The sequence below is a fragment of the Procambarus clarkii genome, chromosome 55 (assembly GCF_040958095.1).
Source record: "Procambarus clarkii isolate CNS0578487 chromosome 55, FALCON_Pclarkii_2.0, whole genome shotgun sequence".
NCBI lineage: Eukaryota > Metazoa > Arthropoda > Malacostraca > Decapoda > Cambaridae > Procambarus > Procambarus clarkii.
Genome location: NC_091204.1, coordinates 31,413,227 through 31,437,122, shown reverse-complemented (window position 1 = coordinate 31,437,122; position 23,896 = coordinate 31,413,227). Strand labels below are relative to the sequence as shown.

Sequence of the window (23,896 nt, the reverse complement as noted above, 5' to 3'; positions counted from 1 at the left end):
ACTCACACCCCAGAAGTGACTCGAACCCATACTCCCACAACTGGTATGTACAGGGACGCCTTAATCCGCTTGACCATCACGACCGGACATAAGGAAGTGATAGCCGAGGCTATATGAACCACTTCCCCGCCGGCACTCGGATGGTAATCTTGGGCATAGCATTTTATCAAATCACCTCATTCTTTGGGGCACACGTGAGGAACACAAATGCAAACAAGCCTGAATGGTCCCCAGGACTATATACAACTGAAAACTCACACCCCAGAAGTGACTCGAACCCATACTCCCACAACTGGTATGTACAGGGACGCCTTAATCCGCTTGACCATCACGACCGGACATAAGGAAGTGATAGCCGAGGCTATATGAACCACTTCCCCGCCGGCACTCGGATGGTAATCTTGGGCATAGCATTTTATCTTCATTCAGAAGAAGTCATGTATTAATATATGAAAGTACTTAAGGAAATTTCTGTTTCAATTTTCCACAAGGTTACAAGGGGTCCGTCTAATTACCACAAGCTACCACAAGCTACACAAGCTTCACAAAAATTCCTGGCAATACGTTAGTAATGAATAAATATGATATGTTAGATTAGGCTGACATAACCTAACCTAACATAACCTAATCTATCCTAACCGAACCTAACATAACTTAACCAAACCAAACCAAGTATCTCAAGTTACAAATATCTCTGTGAATTCGTATTATCTGCTGTTGTAGAATTGACAAAATGGACAGTGTCAACAAAATTATTCCCACATACTCCGTCACTATGTGATGGGTACACATAGGACAGGGGACTGTAACAAATGTTCTAGCATAAAACTTTGTACAGTTTAGTAATTTCTTACTGTTTGATACTCCAGTATGATCCATGTGTGGTGAAGTTTTATAGCTGGAGCTGGAAGATCCTGTCGAGATGACTTCTTCAAAGAGACTAATAGCTTCCACAATTATTGTGTCTTGAGTCCTCCAGTACTTGGCCTACAGAGTTACCAGATCTGATTTACAGAAACTAGTGAACTATGGAGATGAGATTGTTAATAATATACTTTTTTTGAGATTCATATGACTTGCAGCTTAAAAACCAACCTTATTTTAAAATAGTAAACTAAAGTACATAGCAAATTGCGAAATTCGTAGCTTTAACTAATTTAAAGCTAAATTCTCAAGCTTTGAAAATAAGCACATTTTGCTATTTTAAGCGGAATCTGGCAACTCTGATTTAGCATGTAAACATTGACTTGCATTCACAATGTAGTTATTTATTTTTCAACAATTTAAAACGGGTTATGAAAATACACACATTGGTACATTAATGCAAAGGCACTATACTATATATATTCTAAACATTCACATTCTAAACATATCAAAAAAAGTTTCAAAAACTGTGGGCATTCTTTCTAAGATCAGATATTATGTACCACGCCCTGCCCTGGTGACTCTCTATTACTCCCTTATCTATCCATATCTCAACTATGGTATTTGTGCTTGGGGCTCTACTACCCAAAATCACTTACGTCCTCTAATTACTCAACACAAAGCTGCTATTAGGACAATATCCAATTCTGGCCCCAGACATCACTCGGTACCCCTACTCAAATCTCTGAATATGTTAGACATTAAGTCACTGCACATTCTCTCATGTGTATTATACATATATAAAACGCTAAACTATAATGCCAATCCTCATCTCAAAAGCTTCATAGAAGGTTGTAACAGAACCCATGAGCACCACACCAGAAATAAATACAGTTTTGATATTCCTAGAGTACGACTTAATCAAACTAGAAATGCTCTACAAATCAAGGGGCCCAGAATGTGGAATGACCTTCCCAATCATGTTAAAGACTGTACCTCTCTCAACCAGTTTAAGTTAAAAGCGAAGCTATACCTAATAAATTCCCTGTAACCTACCTTACCCTTCTATTGTCAACCAATATGTCTGTTTTTCTTTAAAGAGCGCTGTTTGTCGACATAATTGTATTTGTGCTGCTTTTTCATCTATGTTTTCATTTCTTGTTTTCATTCTACTCATTATGCTCAATTAGTATTAAGCTTGTCATTTAAGTTTATCATGCCCGAAACGCTTTGCGTAATAGTGGCTTTAGGCATTGTATGTACTAGCTCTACCTATAAGTCAACCAATCCTTGTAAAAATTTATTGTATGTATGTACCTTACCTAAATAAAATTGTATTGTATTGTATTGTATTGTATTGTATATATATATATATATATATATATATATATATATATATATATATATATATATATATATATATATATATATATATATATATATATATAAATTGTTGCAAGTCGAGCAACAAATATTTTACATTGAACAACAAATGAGATTGGAAAAGCAGTATTGCCAAAATAGACCCCAGACACACCCTGTGGGTAGTAATGGACCCCCATACCGACCCTATGAGGGGTAATGGACCCTATAATAACACTATGGGCGATAGTGGACACTATACAAATACTATGGGCGGTAGTTGACTTCATAGCGACCCTGTGGGCGGTAGTGGACCCCCTATCGACCCTGTGGGCGGCAGTGGACCCCCTATCGATCCTGTGGGTGGCAGTGGACCCGCTACCGATCCTGTGGGCGGCAGTGGACCCCTACCGAACCTGTGGGCGGCAGTGGACCCCCTACCGACCCTGTGGGCGGCAGTGGACCCCCTATCGATCCTGTGGGCGGCAGTGGACCCCCTACCGACCCTGTGGGTGGCAGTGGACCCCCTACCGACCCTGTGGGCGGTAGTGGACCCCTACCGACCCTGTGGACGGTAGTTGACTTCATAGCGACCCTGTGGGCGGTAGTGGACCCCATACCGACCCTGTGGGTGGCGGTGGACCCCATACCGACTCTGTGGGCGGCAGTGAACCCTATATACTAATCCTGTGGGCGATACTGTACCCTATAGTCATCCTGTGGGGGCAATGGACGCCATACATATCCAGTGGGTGTTATTGGACCCCATACTTATTCTGTGGGTGGTTGGAGCCCCATACCCATCCTGTGGGTTATAGTGGACCCCATACTCATCCTGTGGGTGGTATTGGACCCCATACCCATCCTGTGGGTGGTTGTGAGCCCATACCCATCCTGTCGGTGGTAGTGGACGCCATACACATCCAGTGGATGGTATTGGATCCCATACCCTTCCTGTGGGTGGAAGTGATCCCCATACCCATCCTGTGGGTGGATGTGACCCCCATACTCATCCTGCGGGTGTTATTGGACCCCTTACCCACCTAACAGGTGGTAGTGGACCCTATACTAATCCTATTTTTGGGATTGTACACACCATACCATCCCGTTTGCAGTAGTTTACCCTATATACATTCCAACATAACATCGTTTTCTGTTAGCGTTCCTACAAAACATTCTTTAAATATTTTTAAAGCACAAACTATGGTATATAATATTGATTGGTGAAACATTGTTATTCTATGTAATAATTTATTGTGCTTATTATAATTTACTAAGAACAACTAATATTTCTCAAAACAAAACTACGAGCCTTCAATAGGAAGTAGCTGATCTGTAATATTATAAGAGCATGGACAATAGTAGGTAAATTTCACAACCCATGTGGGACCTGAAAACTACAATTTTCGTTATAATTGAACCAATCACGACTATTCAGCTATCTACGTTGATGGACGGGTACTGTGAGACGTAAATTGGTACGTGAGGAAGAGTTTGAGCCTTGGTAAAAAAGTTAACTGGGAATATATCACATATGTACTAAATCACATTCCACATATTGAAGCATTAAGTCATATATGTGCTGTCTTGTGTGAGAACGGGTTGCAATGCCTAAAGCCACTATTACACAAAGCGTTTCGGGCATATAATCTTATACTCGCTCCATTATCTCATTATCTTAATAGCATACCTAATTAGCACTAATTACAGAAGCTACAATCCTTTCCCCAATTACAGGTAATACTCCTTGTTGGAGGGAGCTGAGGTGTAATCACCATATATGTAAGCGATTTGATGAATATCGACCAGTACAATCTCCAGTCAAGAATGTAGTACTCGGTGTAGGCAGTTCTAATCGACCCAAGACGCTACAGCTTCGACACAGAGCAGGCAGCAGACTACGACCTCATCCAGCTACAAAACTCTCCCACATCTTTAAAGAAATGGCCACTGCTTATTTGAAATAAGCGGGGGAATTCTGGGAAGGAGAAAAACATTTACGCAGCGCTCCATGAGAATTGCGCGCGCAGTTGGGGGGGGGGGCGCATATTTAAGCAAACGCATGAGGAGTCTCCCCCACCATCTGGTCACCACTTGGTCCGGGAGACATCTCCCGTCACGCAGGGTGCAGTTGCGCCTCTACAGATCTCCAGTATCATCTTTTGATACTGGTAATGGCTCGAAAGGGCCACCTCTTACGGGCTATTCATGCCCGAGCCACCTTTTGGGTGGCTTCATCTTCATCTTCTGTTTAAAACACAGGAGACATCTCCCGTCACGCTGGGTGCAGTCGCACCTCCACAGATCTCCAGTATCATCTATTGATACTGGTGATGGCTCAAAAGGGCCACCACTTACCAATTCATGCCTATGCCACCTTTTGGGTGGCTTCATCTTCATCTTAACACATTCACAAGGGAGACATCTCCCATCATGGCTCAAAAGGGCCACCACTTACGAGCTATTCATGCCCGTGCCACCTTTTGGGTGGGTTCATCTTCATCTTAACACATTCACAAGGGAGACATCTCCCGTCACGCAGGGTGCATTCGCACCTCCACAGATCTCCAGTATCAGCTCTTGATACTGGTAATGGCTCAAAAGGGCCACCACTTACGGGCTATTCATGCCCGTGCCACCTTTTGGGTGGCTTCATCTTCATCAATCAATTCAATCTGTTTAAATCACGGAAGACATCTTCTGTCACGCAGGGTGCAGTCGCACCTCCACAGATCTCCAGTATCATCTATTGATACTGGTGATGGCACAAAAGGGCCACCACTTACGGGCTATTCATGCCCGTGCCACCTTTTGGGTGGCTTCATCTTCATCTTAACACATTCACAAGGGAGACATCTCCCGTCACGCAGGGTGCATTCGCACCTCCACAGATCTCCAGTATCAGCTCTTGATACTGGTAATGGCTCAAAAGGGCCACCACTTACGGGCTATTCATGCCCGTGCCACCTTTTGGGTGGCTTAATCTTCATCAATCAATCAATCAAGAGTCTCCCCACGGGAGACATCTCCCGTCACGCAGGGTGCAGTCGCACCTCCACAGATCTCCAGTATCAGCTCCTCACGGGAGACAATTCCCGTCACCCAGGGTGCAGTTGCACCTCCACAGATCTCTAGTATCGGGTCCGTCTAATTACCACAAGCTACCACAAGCTTCAGAAAGCTTCCTGGCAATACGGTATTAATGAATAAATATGATATGCTGGGTTAGGCTGACCTAACCTAACCTAACCTAACCTATCCTAACCTAACCTAACCTAACCTAACCTAACTTAACCAAACCAAATCTAACCTAACCGAAGCTTGGATCGTCGACTTGATTTGGCGTCACCAGCTTTTTATTTCTCCTAGGGTGACCCTGGGTCACCCTAGGAGACTCCTGGGTCACCCTAGGAGACTCCTGGGTCACCCTAGGAGACCCTGGGTCACCCTAGGAGATTCCTGGGTCACCCCTAGGAGACACACGGTCACCCTAGGAGACACACGGTTACCCAAGGAGACACACGGTCACCCCAGGAGACTCCTGGGTCACCCTAGGAGACTCTTGGGGTCACCTAGAAGACTCCTGGGTCACCCTAGGAGACTCCTGGGTCTCCTTGTGCTATTTACATGTACAAAACCTTGTTCCTAAATGCTAATCCTGATTTGAAACTCTTCATTGATGGATGTAATAGAACCCACGAGCACCACAACATAAATAAATATTTTGTTGATTTAGATTGACAGTCATGCTAATATAATTGTCAGTCAGGCTTATGTAATTCACAATCATCTTAATATAATTGCCAGTTTGGATACTATAATTGACAGAGAGGATTATGCCAGTCAGGCCAATATAATTACCAATAAGGCTAATATAATTGCCAATCAGGGAAATATATAACTTCAAATTGGGCTTTTTCACCCACAGGGTTATTGATTGATGGAACTGCCTACCTGTCGAAGCCTTAAACTGCCAAAACTGTGTTGAATTTCAAAATATAATTGGAACAGATCATCAAGGCAAATGGGGATAGGGGGAGATCTTCAACAAGCCGCCGGCTTCCTGTTCTCATCGAGGCCACTAGGGTCAGCCGCGTCCAACAGCCTGGTTGATCAGTCCGGCAACCAGGAGGCCTGGTCGACGACCGGGCCGCGGGGACGCTAAGCCCCGGAAGCACCTCAAGGTAACCTCAAGGTAGGTTAGTGGCCCTCAGGTAAATCAAGTAAAGTCTTATTCCCAGACAATTACAGCATAACTGATAAAATACGGTACAGTAATATAAATTTCTGGTTAATTTTGAGTGATATAAATTTCTATAGTAATATAAATTTAAATTTCATATTCACTTCACTGACAGTTATAAATGCCAGTCTGCCTTCAATAAACTCTTTGGTGAAATATTTATAATCAAGAGAGGAACTCATTTATTTATTTATTTATTTATTTATTTATGCATATACAAGAATGTACATTGGGAATGTGAGGATACATAATATGGTAATTACAGTCTTGTAAAGCCACTAGTACGCGCAGCGTTTCAGGCAGGTCCTTAATCTAAGAAAATTTTAAGGAGGTAAATACTTGCAAAATTTATAGACAAAAAAATTATAACCGTTACATGGAATGAAAAAAAGAAGATGAGAGAAAATTGTAGGTACAGTAAATTAAAGCACATAGGTAGCTAAGATTGATTGCAATGACAGCTTGAATGGTAGTTGACAAAAATTGGTAGTCACAATACAGCATATGGCTAGCACATAAAAGAAGACAGCAATGAACACAATGATAAGGTTGTTTAATACTACATAAAAATTAGGAGATTGGGTAACACTAGGTACAGAGCAAATTTAAAGCTCAGTGTAAATAAGCCTAAGCAAAAAATAAAAAATGGACATCAGTTTGCATATGAATCTGATGAGAAAATTTCTTGATTAGTATACATTTCCCTTCCAATGAAATGGTCTCATCTTAAGTATGTCTCAGACTGTCTTCTTCACCAACTCCAATGCTAAATAATATTACAACAAAAATTTCCATAACTTAGCTGCAGAGTATATTAAATTTTAAATAAATTTCCACAGAGAGCAAAAACAAAGCACATTATTATTTACATAAATATGAAGAAAAACATTTAAAGCTTTGTTTTATCTTTGCTAAACTAAAGAGATTTTTCTAAACTTATAAGCAATTTTGAGTTTTCCTACAGTGACAGCTTCTCTAGTTCTTGCTTGGTCATCTAACTTCCATAAAAGAACAATATAATCAAATATCTTTAGATCTTTACCTTTCATTGTTTACTGTATTTCTCAAACAAAATATAATTACCTCTGAAGAACATTCAACTGAACAAATCCACAAGGGCCATGACAAGGATTCGAACCTACATCCAAAATCATCCCAGACACTGCCTTAATCGACTGAGCTACGACATAGTCCAACTGACAGTGTGATAACACACTGTTAAAGTTAATATACCATTATGTGCCTCATTATCCTTTAACATTCTCTTAATTATCTTCCACACTCAAAGTATTTAGCCTATTATTTGCATGTGTCATCTTGTGCCTCTTCATATGTCCACACTGATTGAATCTCTTCCCACACTCTGGACACTATTGGTGTTTATCACCTGAATGCACCACCATTGTGAGTTTTCATATTTCCAACACGATTGAATCTCTTCCCACACTCTGGACACTTATGTGGTTTGTCACCTGAATGTACTAACATGTGTCTTATTATAGTTCCACGTTCTCTAAATTTTTTGCCACACTCGGCACATTGAAAAGGTCTCTCATCTGTATGCACCATCATGTGCTTCTTCATATTTCCAACACGATTGAATCTCTTCCCACACTCTGGACACACATGAGGTTTGTCACCTGAATGTACTAACATGTGTCTTATTATAGTTCCACGTCCTCTAAATTTTTTGCCACACTCGGCACATTGAAAAGGTCTCTCATCCGTATGCACCATCATGTGCTTCTTCATATTTCCAACATGATTGAATCTCTTCCCACACTCTGGACACTTATGTGGTTTGTCACCTGAATGCACTAACGTGTGAGACTTGATAGAATCAAGATGACTGAATCTCTTCCCACACTCTGGACACTCATGAGGTTTGTCTCCTGAATGCACTAACATGTGAGTCTTCACATGTGAAGGACGGGTGAATACCTTTGGACACTGTGGACACTGGTGAGTCTTCATCTTCTTTATGACAGGTGCAGTTTGTGTGAAGGTTTTCTCCCCCGGATGTTGGGAGAAGCGTCAAGGCTTGAGTGTTGTTTCTTAGAGTTAGACTTGATGTGAGCACTTGGCGGTCAATGGTGGTGCTTCTTCTTTATGATAGGCGCAGTTTGTGTCAAGGTTTTCCCTTAATGCTCGTGCTGGACATCACCGGCTGTGGTGCTACTTAAATGGCGGCGGTTGTTTGGATACAAGACACTCCGTACATTGACAACATCGCACACTAATATTTTTACCACTTCGGACACCAGCTTTCGACGTTTCGCATATGTGTACGTGTTCCATATTAAAACGACAATATAATGCTATTAACAATTAAAATCTTCTATTTAACAGGCATATAGTTATTAAATGAAGTTTAGTGATGTAATAGACATAATCCGGAGCTGGTAAGGACGCCGCCCGCCAGCGTAAACACAACACACCCTAATGCCCACAAACACGATACAACGCACAAAACACAACACTTCTCTCAGTTTTTGGATAAACTCCTTTTATATTTATTATGTGATAGTTATACATGTATAAAATGATAACTATTATAGGTAAGCGCCTAATATTTAATATTAATCAATAAAAAAGAAGTCAGAAGTCACACGCCTGTCTGTACATGTCTTTTGTGTAAAAGTATTTTGGGCGCTCATGTACTTGTGCGCTAGCTGGCATTCACAACTGTTCTCGCCTACAAGCATTAGAATTAAACAAACGAATTTATTTATTCATTTATATACAAGAAGAGAAGGCTACCCTTGAGTCTGTAATATTCATCTGATCACTGGTCTCCCATTTGGTCCTCATTACTTTATCTTACTATTATTGAATGTCAATAACCGTATTATGCAATTTCAATTTCTTCTATTTCTTTCTTTATTATGCACCCCATACCTATCCCGTGGGCGGTGGTGTAAAGGATTACAGTGGCACATAATCGGTTCAGGAACTGAACCCTCTAGTTCGTTTAGCTAAGCAAATAACAATGTTTGACGCTAGTTACAAAATTATTAATGTTGTATACACATGTACACACACTCATACATACATGTACATATATATATATATATATATATATATATATATATATATATATATATATATATATATATATATATATATATATATATATATATATATATATATATATATATTGTGACGGAGTTCCCCCCCTTATAATTCTCCCACTACTGCAGTAAGAGTCATGTCTACTTTTCCCAAGCATTCTCTACGTTGCAGGCTACAATTTGATATATGGGAGAGAGTGAAGTGTTCTCGGAGAGCCGAGAAATTTGTGAAATAGTAACATTTTGGCCTGTGGTATAGGCCCTTTAGGGAGCCAAGATGGCACTGGCTTCCCTGATCTCCCGCCAAAACCGTGTGACGTCAGTGGCACCGGATTGGTCACCGACAGCAATGTGGCACCGGAAGCCAATGATAACTTCCCATAGCGAAAGTGACGTCACGAAGGAAGGGGGTCCAGTCCGCGCGCCGGGCTGGCGCCAGCAGTCAGACACGACACGTCATAGAGGTCGGACGTGCGACGAGTGGTCCTGTCTGTCGGACAGCTGTTTCCCACTACCGTGGATTTACGCGTCACCTGAAGTCCGCCAGTACTCTGAGAAGTCTTCCCTAGTTCATGTGTTGAACCAGAAGAGGGAATTGACGGTTATTTGAGCAACAAGTGCTCCAGTCAGGTACTGTGCCAGTAGCAGTGAAGCCGTGCAGTGACGTATGTGGCGTCTATGGCAATTCACCAGTTCGAGACAGCGTAGTGGCTGACAGCCACTGGGTAGCTGAGGAAGAGAGGACTATTTGGGGAAACCGAACGACAGTAGCTGAGACGTAGGCGACAGCCGTTGCTGGGAGAAGACGACGGCCAGGAGACCGACTCCAACCTTCAAGAAGTCAAGAAGGAGGACGGACCGGCAGTGAGGAGGCACGGAGTCGACGCGCTAAACGGTGGGACGACGAGAGGCTCTGGTAGGACAAGACGACGTGTAGTGTGGGGGCGTTCCCGACACGAGGACCAGGAGCTACATCTCGACTCTCATCGGAGGATAGGGGTGAAGTAGGTGGTTCTAGTTCCCTCCCCATTCCCCTTTAGTTAGCTATGTTATTTGGCTATATTTTCTAGCCTGAGGATTTTATATGTCGTGAGCAAGTCTCACCCATGTCACGATAAAGCACCAGTGTGCTAGACAGTACTATCAGGAGTACTTGTAATATTCATGTTGATTATTGGTGTGTACAGGCACCAGGAACCAGTGATAAATTTACTGTGTTGTGTATATCTTTCTATAGATTTTTTATATGAACATATAGTGGTAAATTATATATAATATTATGCCAGTATTTGGAGGTTAGGCTATGTGCCCAGAAACTATTTATTTTCCATGTATTGATGATTGATTTATATACCATATATATGTCTATGTTCATTCAGTGAATAATCATTTGTGAGTACAGTGAATTATTGCGTTATCGCCAACGAGAGAAAGTACTGAAAACTCCAGTGTTAATAGTTCATAATATATTGTTGAGTGAAGAACAATGTGAAGCCATTACAGTGAATCATTATAGCATTGATTGTAGAAAAGACTGTTTGAGCCTGAGTACAGTGTAACTGAGTAATACGCTTTATTTAGCCAATATCGAGTGTGCGAGTTTCTAGTAATATTAGAGAATTTAACGAAACAGCGCGCGTGAATCTAGAAAACAAGCAAAGTTCGCGCGGAGAGGCCATTGCGATCAGCTGTTCTTGACAATTGATGAGGAGGGGAGGATGTTGCCCTCTAGTGATCGCATAATACCCGTGGGAATTACCAGCCGAGTCAGGATCAGTTGATTTATCGATTATTGTGTGGCCTTGTGACATCTTTCATACATTTTAAGTAAAATACAAAACTCTCTTTGTGTTTTTATCATCCCCTCCATTGATCTTGTGGCTATACTATACCTGTAAGCATAGAGTGATAACAATAAGTACCTGCCTGATTCCTAATCTATTGAGTGTGACCTTGCCAAGGCTACCACTGAATACATCAGTCCACTGATGGTGTTACTGGCCACCTAAAACACCAGTTGGCGATCTTGTGGATAACCGTAGAGCCCTATTGTTGGGGAGGGCACACGACTGTCGATGTGATCGAGTCGTGTTCTCACTCTTTCTTAATAAGAGGCCGTTAAGATTGACTGGGAGACTCACCTGGCGTGCAGTGGCGCCGTGAGGATCGAGGGAAGACCCGCAGGGCTACGGTGAGTTACCTTGAGCATAACTATTGCTCACCCCAGAGTAAGGGTAGAGAATAATAGAGAGGTGAAACCCCAACAATATATATATATAAATATATATATATATATATATATATATATATATATATATATATATATATATATATATATATATATATATATATATATATATATATATATATATACGTATACATATATACATACACATACATATTTAATCACCTACACAAATACACACATCAATAATCTGTGTCACAGGTGATCAACAAGAGGCTCACAACAGTCACTATACAAGGCACTTTACATATATGGTGAGTCACACAGTTACTAGTCTTGCTCCACACCCACCCAACTGGGCGGCAGCTTTACAGTCATGTGCTCCACACCCACCCAACTGGACGGCAGCTTTACAGTCATGTGCTCCACACCCACCCAACTGGGCGGCAGCTTTACAGTCATGTGCTGCACACACACCCAACTGGGCGGCAGCTTTACAGTCATGTGCTCCACACCACCCAACTGGACGGCAGCTTTACAGTCATGTGCTCCACACCCACCCAACTGGGCGGCAGCTTTACAGTCATGTGCTCCACACCCACCCAACTGGGCGGCAGCTTTACAGTCATGTGCTCCACACCCACCCAACTGGGCGGCAGCTTTACAGTCATGTGCATGCATTACCTACAGTAAGCAAATTTTGGATACTTCGCTAAGATTTCGGGCAGCACATCATTATGAATGAAGTACTTACACATTTCATTATGCAACATTAATAAAGTTGTCCATCAGCATTTTGTGGAGTTCAGCTACCCTTATCTTCTGTATGTTCCTCACATTACCAGTATACACAAACATTGACATGTAGGGATATAGATTCTCAGGTAAGTTAGTAATTTAAATGCACAGTAGCAGTCCTAGGCGTTCAATCCCCGACCGCCGTCCAAGTGGTTTGGCACCATCCCTCCCCATCCCATCCCAAATCCTTATCCTGACCCCTTCCCAGTGTTAAATAGTTGTAATGAACAGGCAATATATATATATATATATATATATATATATATATATATATATATATATATATATATATATATATATATATATATATATATATATATATATATATATATATATATATATATATATATATATATATATACCAGTATAATCTAATAATATATACTGGTCTAATAAAATAATTAGACCAGTTAACACTCTCACTCGTTGTGTTAGGATATGTTAGCTTGATAAAACTGACTGTTCATTGTTGAGAAATGTGTTAACAAACAATATATCTGACTTATCAAGACTGTAGCTTGCTTAGCAAAAGGAACTTTTTTTAAATTTGGATTCAGTTTAACTACCGCTCAATGGATGAGTAATTGGGGCATAATAAAGGAACTAAGCTGATAAAATGAAAGATGGGAAAACAACATTAGAGAGATAAACTCGAGAGACGTTTTCACGTTAACCCGAAAATTATTTGAGGAGCAAGACGGACTGCGGGTCAGGCAATTGGTCTTCATGCTATCGTGATGGGGGATCAGCCATTACACGTGTTAATGACTCTTGTATAGTTGTGTAGTTAAGGACAGCAGGGTAAAGGGGTAATGGGCATTGTGGTTGATTGTTCTACCTGGGAATCCTCCACTTTTTTATATCTTATGTATGTATGTACTAACCTAGTTGTGGTTGCGGGGGTTGAACTTTGGCTCTTTGGTCCCGCCTCTCAACCGTCAATCAACTGATGTACAGATTCCTGAGCCTACTGGGCTCTGTCATATCTACATTTGAACCTGTGTATGGAGTCAGCCTCCACCACATTACTGCCTAATGCATTCCATTTATTAACTACTCTGACACTGAAAAGTTCTTTCTATAATCTCTCTGTGGCTCATTTGGGTACTCAGCTTCCACCTGTGTCCCCTTGTGCGTATACCACATGTGTTAAATAAATGTATGTATGTAGGTATGTATTTATGTATGTAAGGAGAGAGAGAGAGAGAGAGAGAGAGAGAGAGAGAGAGAGAGAGAGAGAGAGAGAGAGAGAGAGAGAGAGAGAGAGAGAGGAGAGAAATAGAAAGAGATGAAGACCGAGACAGAGAAATAGATATAGACAGAGTCAGGGAGAGAATGTTAGACACAGACGGATAGATAAGGATATGCAAAGTCAGTGAGAGAATGACAGAGATAGAGCGAGGAAAGAGACAGAGAGATAGGCTGACACAGAGAATGGCAGAAACGAGGAGAGGCAGAGACAGAGGGACAGGGACAGGAGCAGAGGGACAGAAGGACAGGGCCAGAGGAGGGACGGGGGAACAGAGGGGGGGCAGTGGGACAGGGACAGAGAGGGGGACAGGGACAGAGACAGAGGGACAGGGTCAGAGAGGGGAGACCGGGGAACAGAGGGAGGAGAGGGGGGCAGGAGACCAAGAGAGAGGGGACAGAGGAGAGACAGGGGATAGAAAGAGTGGGCAGGGGGACAGAGGGAGGGACAGACAGAGAAGGACAGGGACAGAGGGACAGAAAGGGCGGACAGGGGGACAGAGAGAGGGACAGGGGGCAGAGATAGGGACAGGGGAACAGAGACAGGGACAAGGGGACAGAGATGGATAGGGGGACTGGAGGAAAGGGAGGGGGACAGATGAAGGACAGCGGACAGAAAGAGTGGGCAGGGGGACAGAGAGGTACAGGGGACAGAGAGAAGGACAGGGGGACAGAGATGGACAAAGGGACATAGAGGAACAGGGGGGACAGAGAGTGACAGGGGGACATAGAGGAACAGGGGGGACAGAGAGTGACAAGGGGACAGAGAGAGGAACATGAGGAACAGGGGGACAGAGAGAGGGACAATGGGATAGAGAGGGACAGGGGGACAGAGAGATGGAAAGGGGGGACAAGGGGACAGAGAGGGGGACAGGGGGAAAGGGATCGGGGACAGAGGACAGAAAATGTGGGCAAGGGGACAAAGTGAGGGACAGGGGGACAAAGATGGACAGGGGGACAGGAGGAAAGGGGGTAGATGTATGAGGGGGGGAATGTTTGCGGAAGATGGAGAAGGGGTATTTAGAACGGTAAGTTAGAGAGGGGGCAACTAAGGCGCATCATTGAAAAGCAAATGAGCATCATTGCAATAGCAGGAGCCACGCACATCTTCAGCCTGCGTTGTTGAGACATTGTCAAGTAAGCGATGTCCAATAACAGTATCTTCGGTATTTAAGCGATACCTTAAAAAATACTGGAAATATTGAAAGATATTAATCCAGATATTAATCCTCTTGTGCAACGCACACAAGAGGCAACAGCTTCTAGCTCTACAAGCGGCAATATAAAATAGAGAATAGGCGATTGTTTTCACTCATAGTGGAATAAACCCACGGACCCACCCACCCGCTGAAGCCGTAAATGCCAAGACATTACTTCCGTTTAAAATTAAGCCGGAATAATCCTCAGGTATGTGGAGGATGTGGGAGGCCTTTGATCAACCGCCGACTTCCTGCCCCGTCGACGGGGCCATCAGTCCTCAGTGTGCCCACAGCCAAATTCATGTGAAACATGTATGTGTGTGTATTAAATATTTTAATTTATTATTTCCAAGATTTAGCTGTTAGCTCTTGGACCCCGCCTTTCTAAGCGTCGGTTGTCTAATGTACCGACTCTCGGCCTCTTTTCCTCCATCATATCTAAACAACATATATTTTTATCTAACACACACACACATCCCCAAGATGCAGCCTTTAGCAGCTTCCTGACTTTCAGGTTCCAATTTACTGCAAGGTGAATAGAGGCATTAGTGTGTGTATGTTTGTGTCTGTGTGTGTGTACGTGTGTGTGTGTACGTGTGCGTGTTTGTGTGTATACTCACCTAGTTGTTGTTGCGGGGGTTGAGCTCTGGCTCTTTGGTCCCACCTCTCAACTGGCAATCAACTTACGTACAGATTCCTGAGCCTACTGGGCTCTGTCATATCTACATTTGAAACTGTGTATGGAGTCAGCCTCCACCACATCACTGCCTAATGCATTCCATCTATTAACTACTCTGACACTGAAAAAGTTCCTTCTAACATCCCAGTGGCTCATTTGGGTACTAAGTTTCCACCTGTGTCCCCTTGTTCGCCTACCACCCGTGTTAAACAGCTTATCTTTATGTACCCTATCAATTGCTCTGAGAATTTTGTTGGTAGTGATCATGTCTCCCCTTACTCTTCTGTCTTCCAGTGTCATGAGGTGCATTTCTAGCAGCCTGTCCTCGTAACTCATGCCTCTTAGTCCTGGGACTAGCCTATTGGCATACCATTAAACTTTTTCAAGCTTCGTCTTGTGCTTGACAAGGTGTGTGTGTGTGTGTGTGTGTGTACGTGTGTAACACACACGTACTTATGTGGTACGTGTGTACTACATAATTGTAAGGCGTTTGCTGAATTAGAAAAGTCGGCTAGCAGTCCACCCTTAACGACACAATTAACTCATTACATAAAAAATACGTGGCTGTGCAACAGTGTGTGGGAATTGGGGAACTGGTGTGCATTTAGACGACTGGTGAGGACCAACAATGACGTAGAAGGATGGCACCAGCGTCTGAATCAAAGGGCAGTGAGGGACAACTTGGCTTTATATATTTTAATCCCCTTACTGTACCGTGAGGCGTCCCTGGTAACCTTGCAATACCAACTGGTTTCTGATCAAAAGCTAAAGTCCAGTCGCCGCAAGGGCAATAAGAGAAACAGGAACATTTGTGGAAGCTTTGGGACCGTTACGAGGAAAAACAGATAAGCACCTCACAGTTCCTCAAGGAATGTTCGCATTTTATCCCAGGAAGTGCCTGAACTAGAATTAGAAAACAGCAGTCTGTTTACTGGTTGCTATTTAACTTAAGTTAGTTGTAAATGATAATGTAAAAATAGCCACTGAGAACTGATGAGTTGCCCAAGACTTTTGCTCGTAAAGAGGGAATTGATTACAAACTTGGACTGCCTTTGAGCAGCCTGAGGGCAGCAATATCCCAGGAACATCAACTAAATTTCGGAGACTTGAGGCAAAGTGAAATTCACACCAGTTACTCCATCTATCATCATTCTATTATGCAGGAAGAACCGCACGTCTATGGGTCATCCAATAATGTTAGCAGACTTCTAGATGTTACCACTGCTAGGCTTAGGCTCGGCTACAAGTACCTCTGGGAGTTTGTAACATTTGCTGATGTAGATTTGACTAAATGTAAACTCTGTCAGCAGAACTATTCGCTTACTTTGCGTCATTATATAATGGAATGTGAAAAAATCGCGGAATTTAGAGATAACCACCATCAATAGTGTCCAAGAAATGTGTAAGTACTTCATTCATAATGATGTGCTGCCCGAAATCTTAGCGAAGTATCCAAATTTGCTTACTGTAGGTAATGCATGCACATGACTGTAAAGCTGCCGCCCAGTTTGGGTGGGTGTGCAGCAAGACTAGTAACTTTGTGACTCACCATAGATGTAAAGTGCCTTGTATAGTGACTGTTGTGAGCCTCTTGTTGATCACTTGTGACACAAAGATTATTGATGTGTGTATTTGTGTAGGTGATTAGATATGTATGTGTATGTATATATGTATGCGTATATATTATATGTACATGTATGTATGAGAGTGTGTAATGTATATATAATATTTATAATTTTGTAACTAGCGTCACAAATTGTTATTTGCTTAACTAAACGAACTAGAGGGTTCAACCGATTATATGCCTCTGTAATCCTTTACACCACCGCCCACGGGATGGGTATGGGGTGCATAATAAAGAAAGAAATTGAATTGAATTGGTCTGATTAAGACTTTATGACCATGTAATCTATGTTTTTGCTCCACTACTTACTGGTTGAGTATGGGGTGCATAACAAATATAGCCTCCTTCGGGGAGCCTATACGTGTTAGTCTTAAATCCTTTAATCTCAAATCTTGCTACAATGTTCCGCTTAATATATGTTATGTACTCTCGCAACCCAATGTACCTTCTTGTATATAAATAAATAGATTTCAACTGTAAGGGGGTATGGTTTGCACCTTGTTATTCTAATAATGTATAAAATAATTCTAATAATGGAAGCGCTAATTATATGAACAAGTGCCATGTATTTATTCAGACGAGAACAACAGCGAACACAAACCAGCGCATATACGAACGGAATGGTTATATGTACAAACTTCTCAGTGAACGAAGTGTTTCTAGCCCGGTATCCGAAATTGCAGTATACGACTTGACCAGTCCCCGTTTACCCTCTCATCACCTGAGCGTTCCAATGTTTTTGTCTGGTTCACCATATATTTTTCCAACCTCTTAATTTTGTTTATATCTAGTCATTTAAAATAAACACTTGTATTTATTCTCATGTTTTTGAAACAAAGAATATACTTGGAATTGTTTCTTTAAACATAATGCCACACGATTATACTTTTTGAAGGAAACAGCTCTCCCATAGTGAATGTGTTCTGAACCATAATGGAATCTGACCCCATGTATCAATCGGGTCAACCCTTGTGTGACGTTTCCAAAATGGTTGCCCCTGTTGGTGTAGCGAGTTAATCTTATAATCGCTCCATTATCTCATTATCTTAATAGCATAACTAAATAGCACTAATTACAGAAGCTACAATCCTTTCCCCAATTACAGGTAATACTCCTTGTTGGAGGGAGCTAAGGTGTAATCACCATATATGTAAGCGATTTGATGAATATCGACCCACCATTTGGTCACCAACTTGGTCCGGGAGACATCTCCCGTCAGTCACGCAGGGTGCAGTCGTGCACCCTCCACAGATCTCCAGTATCAGCTCCTCACGGGAGACATCTCTCGTCACGCAGGTGCAGTTGTACCTCACAGATCTCCAGTATCGGGTCCGTCTAATTACCACAAGCTAACACAAGCTACACAAGCTTCAGAAGCTTCCTGGCAATACGTTTATTAATTGAATAAATATGATACGTTAGGTTAGGCTGACCTAACCTAACCTAACCTAACTTAAACTAACCCTAACCTAACCAAACCTAGCCTAACCTAACCTAACCTAACTTAACCAAACCAAACCTAACCTAACCGAAGCTTGGATCGTCGACTTGATTTGGCGTCACAGCTTTTATTTTCGTCTAATTTCTTTATAAAAAGATACTTTTCAGATTAAATTATGTTTATTACGTGTTGTACATTCAGCACCAACATTATAATAGTAAATATATCATATTTATTCATTACTACGTATTGCCAGGAAGCTTTCTGAAGTTTGTGGTAGCTTGTGGTAATTAAACGGACCGGCTCCGGGTAGTGGAGCTTACTTATCCCAGACACATTGTTTCCTAAAGAGTATTTGCTGCCATATGAGCCTCCTGTACCTACCTAACCTAACCATCCTAACAAAACCTAACCTAACAAACCCCCTAACCTAACCTATCCAAACCTAACCTAAATATAACCTGTAGCCAACAATATATCTTGGATTAAGTCGCTCCACAACATTGTCGCTTGGATCGGCGATTCCTATGGCCTCTCATGCCACTTACTTTCGTCTAATTCGTTATAAACGTATATTATTTCGGAGTAAAAATTTGTATTTTTTCGTGTTCTACCTTTAGCACCAACGTTATAGTGAGTAAATATATCATATTTATTCATTATTTACGTAATGCTATAAAGTGTTGGGGTAGCTTTGAGTAGATTTGGGTAGCTTTGGGTAGCTTTGGGTAACTTTGGGTAAATTTAGGTAGATTTGGGTAATGAGACGGCGGGTGACTGGTATTGCCTTAATATCTCAGGTTATGTGAATTCGTAATTTTACCTGAATTTACCTTAGGGCCGCTAACAATGCTAGTAGCCTCGACGGGACAGGAAGCCAGCTGCTTGTCGAAGGTCTCCTCATTTGCCCTCTGATTTTTCTCTTTTCAACCAAACCAGGTTGTTCAAACACATATACCCTCCACAGTTACAAGCCAATGTTAGGATAATATTTCTCAAACTGATCATTTTTTTGGAACCTTGATGATATAACACACACATGTGTCATTGTATATGTGTCTCCGAACACCTGTTGTTTTTTTTACTACCTGTTCTGGTGAACCAATTGTCAGCTGATCTGATCAACAATGATCAGCTGATTGGTAAACAATGACCAGCTGATGCTGGTGTAAACACTAGTTCAGCTGATCTGGTGTAAACACTAATCAGCTGATCTGGTGTAAACACAATGATCAGCTGATTTGGTAAACAATGATCAGCTGATCTGGTGTAAACATTAGTCAGCTGATCTAGGAAGGTCAGAGCGGATCCATAGAATTACCCCAATCACCCCAAATCAGGCCAAAACTACCCAAATCGTCCTAGCATTACGTAAGTAATGAAGAAATATAGGCATATTTACTTTACTATAATGTTGGTGCTACACATAGAACATGATCAAACCTATTTTTACTCTGAAATAATCTAATTTCATAACGAAATTAGACGAAATATGTGAGAGGTGACGCATAGGAAAGTCGACGGTCCAAGCGACAATTGTGTGGAGCGACTTATCCAAGAATATGGTCGCCAGGAGAGTGTTTGCTGCCATATCAGCCTCCTGTACACAGTGATCCAGTCCTTTTCTTTCATTGAACCCGAACCCTACACGCCCTCTGATATATTGCTTAATTAACAAATATTCACAAATAAAGATTATATATGTATATGTTATCAGAAAGGCAGATTATAAAATAGTTTTTGTGAATCCATCACAGAGATTATACCTTATTAGAGAGGAAAAATATTCATACTTTAAACAAGGCTTCATGGCCGACGCTCTCCTTACCGATATGGGAACTATGACCTTCCGAAGATCAATGTTAATTTAATCCAGATATTGTAATAAACGAAGTTTTCTATGTCATCATAAAGACATAAATATAAGCTGCATGTTAATACTTTGGCATAAATATAACTGAATTGAAAGTTAAGATATATGCCTTTTTATAGTTACTTGATGGCTCGCTCAGGGAGTGTGAAGGCCTCCACACAAGCCAATCAATTTTATAATTACTTTGCATATATGCAAAGTAACGCCATAGGTCTTTATGTCAGAATAAAGCCATGTAGACGATAATGTAACTACATTTCAAGGAAAACATATCTTAATATAATTATTAAATGAATGCAAAGTTATGGTTAAATAAATAGCCAATACCACACAATCGCCGGTGTCCGGACACATGAATAGTCGCATTAGGTGAAAGGAAATGTACCCAACCATTTCCATTTACCCAACCAGTTTGTGCACCCTATACTCATCCTCTGTGCGGTAATTTATTGTGCATCCCATACTCATCTTGTTACCAGTAGTTTGTGCAACCCATACTCATCCTGTGACCCGTAATTTATTGTGCATCCCATACTCATCCTGTTACCGGTAGTTTGTGCAGCCCATACCCATCCTGTGACCTGTAATTTATTGTGCAACCCATACTTATCCTGTGACCTGTAGTTTATTGTGCAGCTAATACTCATTCTGTGAGTCATAGGACATTGCGCAACCCTTTCTCATCGTGTGAATCTTTGTTTACTTTGCTCTCCATATTCATACAACAATACAATTTTATTTAGGTAAGGTACATACATACAATAAATATTTACAAGGATTGTTTGACTTATAGGTAGAGCTAGTACATACAATGCCTAAAGCCACTATTACGCAAAGCGTTTCGGGCATGATAAACTTAAATGACAAGCTTAATACTAATTGAGCATAATGAGTAGAATGAAAACAAGAAATGAAAACATAGATGAAAAAGCAGCACAAATACAATTATGTCGACAAACAGCGCTCTTTAAAGAAAAAAACAGACATTGGTTGACAATAGAAGGGTAAGGTAGGTTACAGGGAATTTATTAAGTATAGCTTCGCTTTTAACTTAAACTGGTTGAGAGAGGTACAGTCTTTAACATGGTTGGGAAGGTCATTCCACATTCTGGGCCCCTTGATTTGTAGAGCATTTCTAGTTTGATTAAGTCGTACTCTAGGAATATCAAAACTGCATTTATTTCTGGTGTGATGCTCATGCTCATCCTCTGCGCGATAGTTTCGTGTGCAACCCATACCCATGATGTGAGTGGTAGTTTATTGTGTACCCTATATTCATCCTGTGAGTATAGGGTACACAATTCTTGTTTGGATTCTTGTAATGTTATTTGTCTATTTGTAGTCACAGTATTTGTGCGCCCCTTGAGGGACTTGAATTAGAAGGGGGTTGAAATAGCCTAAGCTACTCTATCCCTTTGAGATGTATTTATTGCTTATCTCAATAAACATACTTGAACTTGAACTTGGGTACACAATGAGTTCATTTGTACTCCATACTCATCATCAAGAAGTGTATTTTACCAGCATTGTAATATAAATTAAGAATAAAAGCTTAACTGGATTACGGACCCATAATCAAAATAAGAGTCATCACTAATTATCATGACAAATTGTCTAGGCTACACTTCCGCCTTCGACAAGCTGCCGCCGGATGTGGGTATAGTTTATTGTACACCCCCGCACCCCCAGTCCTGGAAGGGCGGGCATTGGGATGTGGACATGTGAACCATTATACCCCCCCCCCCCACACACACACACTCGATCCTCTCCTGTTAATAATAATACTAATAATAATAAAAATTAAAAATAATAACGTTAATAAATATTATAATTAAAACACTTACTGTAATACCCTAGTGCTTGAATGAAGGTGAAGGAAAGACCCAATAAATGTGTAAGTGTATTAAAAAACAAATTTTCGTTGGGTGAGCTGGCAGGTGAACACCACCTGCCAGCTCACCCAGTAATGAACATCACCTGCACACTGCACCGAACCACTTGCCAGCAGGTGCAGAAGTACGATGGAGAGAGCAAAGTATACAATATTTCAAGTATAATATTAAAGATATATTTAGGATTTAATGTTTTCCTATAAAGTTTCAATAATACCTTTATTTGATTTTTTGTATTATTTTCTACCACAGACGTCGCCACACATTAACAATGCTAACCAGCATATATACATTTTCTTCAGTCCGCCATGGACTCTAACCCTTTCCACTACCGCCCACAAGATGGGTATAGGGTGCATAATATAAGAACTAAACTAACTAACTCCATTGATAGGGTTAGAGATTTGTTAAACATATAGTTCAGGGATTTATTGAACAATCAACCACATAAGGTTATTGTAGTGTTTTTAAAATGCTAGGCTAAGCTACATACGTAAATACATAAATACACAGATTTACGTATGCCCTACATAAAGTGTTCGATGTGTCTTTTACATAGTGTCATTAACGTGCATTTACAAAGGTGAAATTGAATTCTGACCAGCTTCCACATATACTTTATACACATACATATACACACACAGACGTATGCGTACATATACATATATATACATACATATATACACACATACATACACATATATTTGTCTCTTTTACTCTGACAAGGTGAGATAACTGATAGAGAAACTAGTGTGCAATTGAGCACTTAATCACTGAAGGTGATTAAGGTGCTTTCACAAGCTCAGGTTATAGAGTTACATCACATACATTCATTGTATAATTGATACGTTACATGGTCAATCTAGGGTACAAGTTCAATATATCATCAAGTGTTCCAGTACTCAAATAGTAATTACACAGTTCAGCATAGCGCTTCATTCATGTATGTACGAGAGAAGATTGTTCAAATATATTACATGCACATCCGGTACATCGTCCACCTTCTTCTACAGAACCGTCGGTATAGCACTGATACACATCGTTACCCATACTCTGAGTACTTTCAGTGATGCTTCACAGTGTTAACTGTTTTAATAATGTAGAGTGTACATTATCTTTCTTGGGTGCATTTACAAAATCAACTGCAAGATCCAAGTTATCCCATGGAGTAATTGGTTGATTAATCGTTAATTGAGTTGGGTACATATTTAATATTTTGATGGAGTTGGCTACCTTGTAGAACCAAAATGCATTCACGCCGAAAACTGTGCTAATAGACAAAATTATGTTAGAGATATGGGTCTATAATTATCTGAGTGTGCTTTGGGGATGGGAACAATGACACTGTCCAATCATCAGGTAATACTCCTTCACTTAAACTCATTCTGTACAACACTAAAAGTGGATTACCTGGTAC

At 41.1% G+C, this 23,896-nt stretch overlaps 1 protein-coding gene across 3 annotated transcripts in view; it reads right to left on the bottom strand.

The window, feature by feature from the left end:
* The window catches only part of LOC138352849 (uncharacterized), a 569,251-nt gene that overhangs the window by 7,820 nt on the left and 537,535 nt on the right, over positions 1 to 23,896 (bottom strand). The window contains exon 1 of one of the 3 annotated variants that reach the window (XM_069305405.1): positions 855 to 1,100. The exons of the other annotated variants lie outside the window; for them this stretch is intronic. Coding sequence (XP_069161506.1) covers positions 855 to 879 — 25 coding nt within the window. The 5' untranslated portion in view covers positions 880 to 1,100. Of the gene's footprint in view, positions 1 to 854; positions 1,101 to 23,896 lie in introns of those variants that run through there. 3 annotated transcript variants of the gene reach the window in all.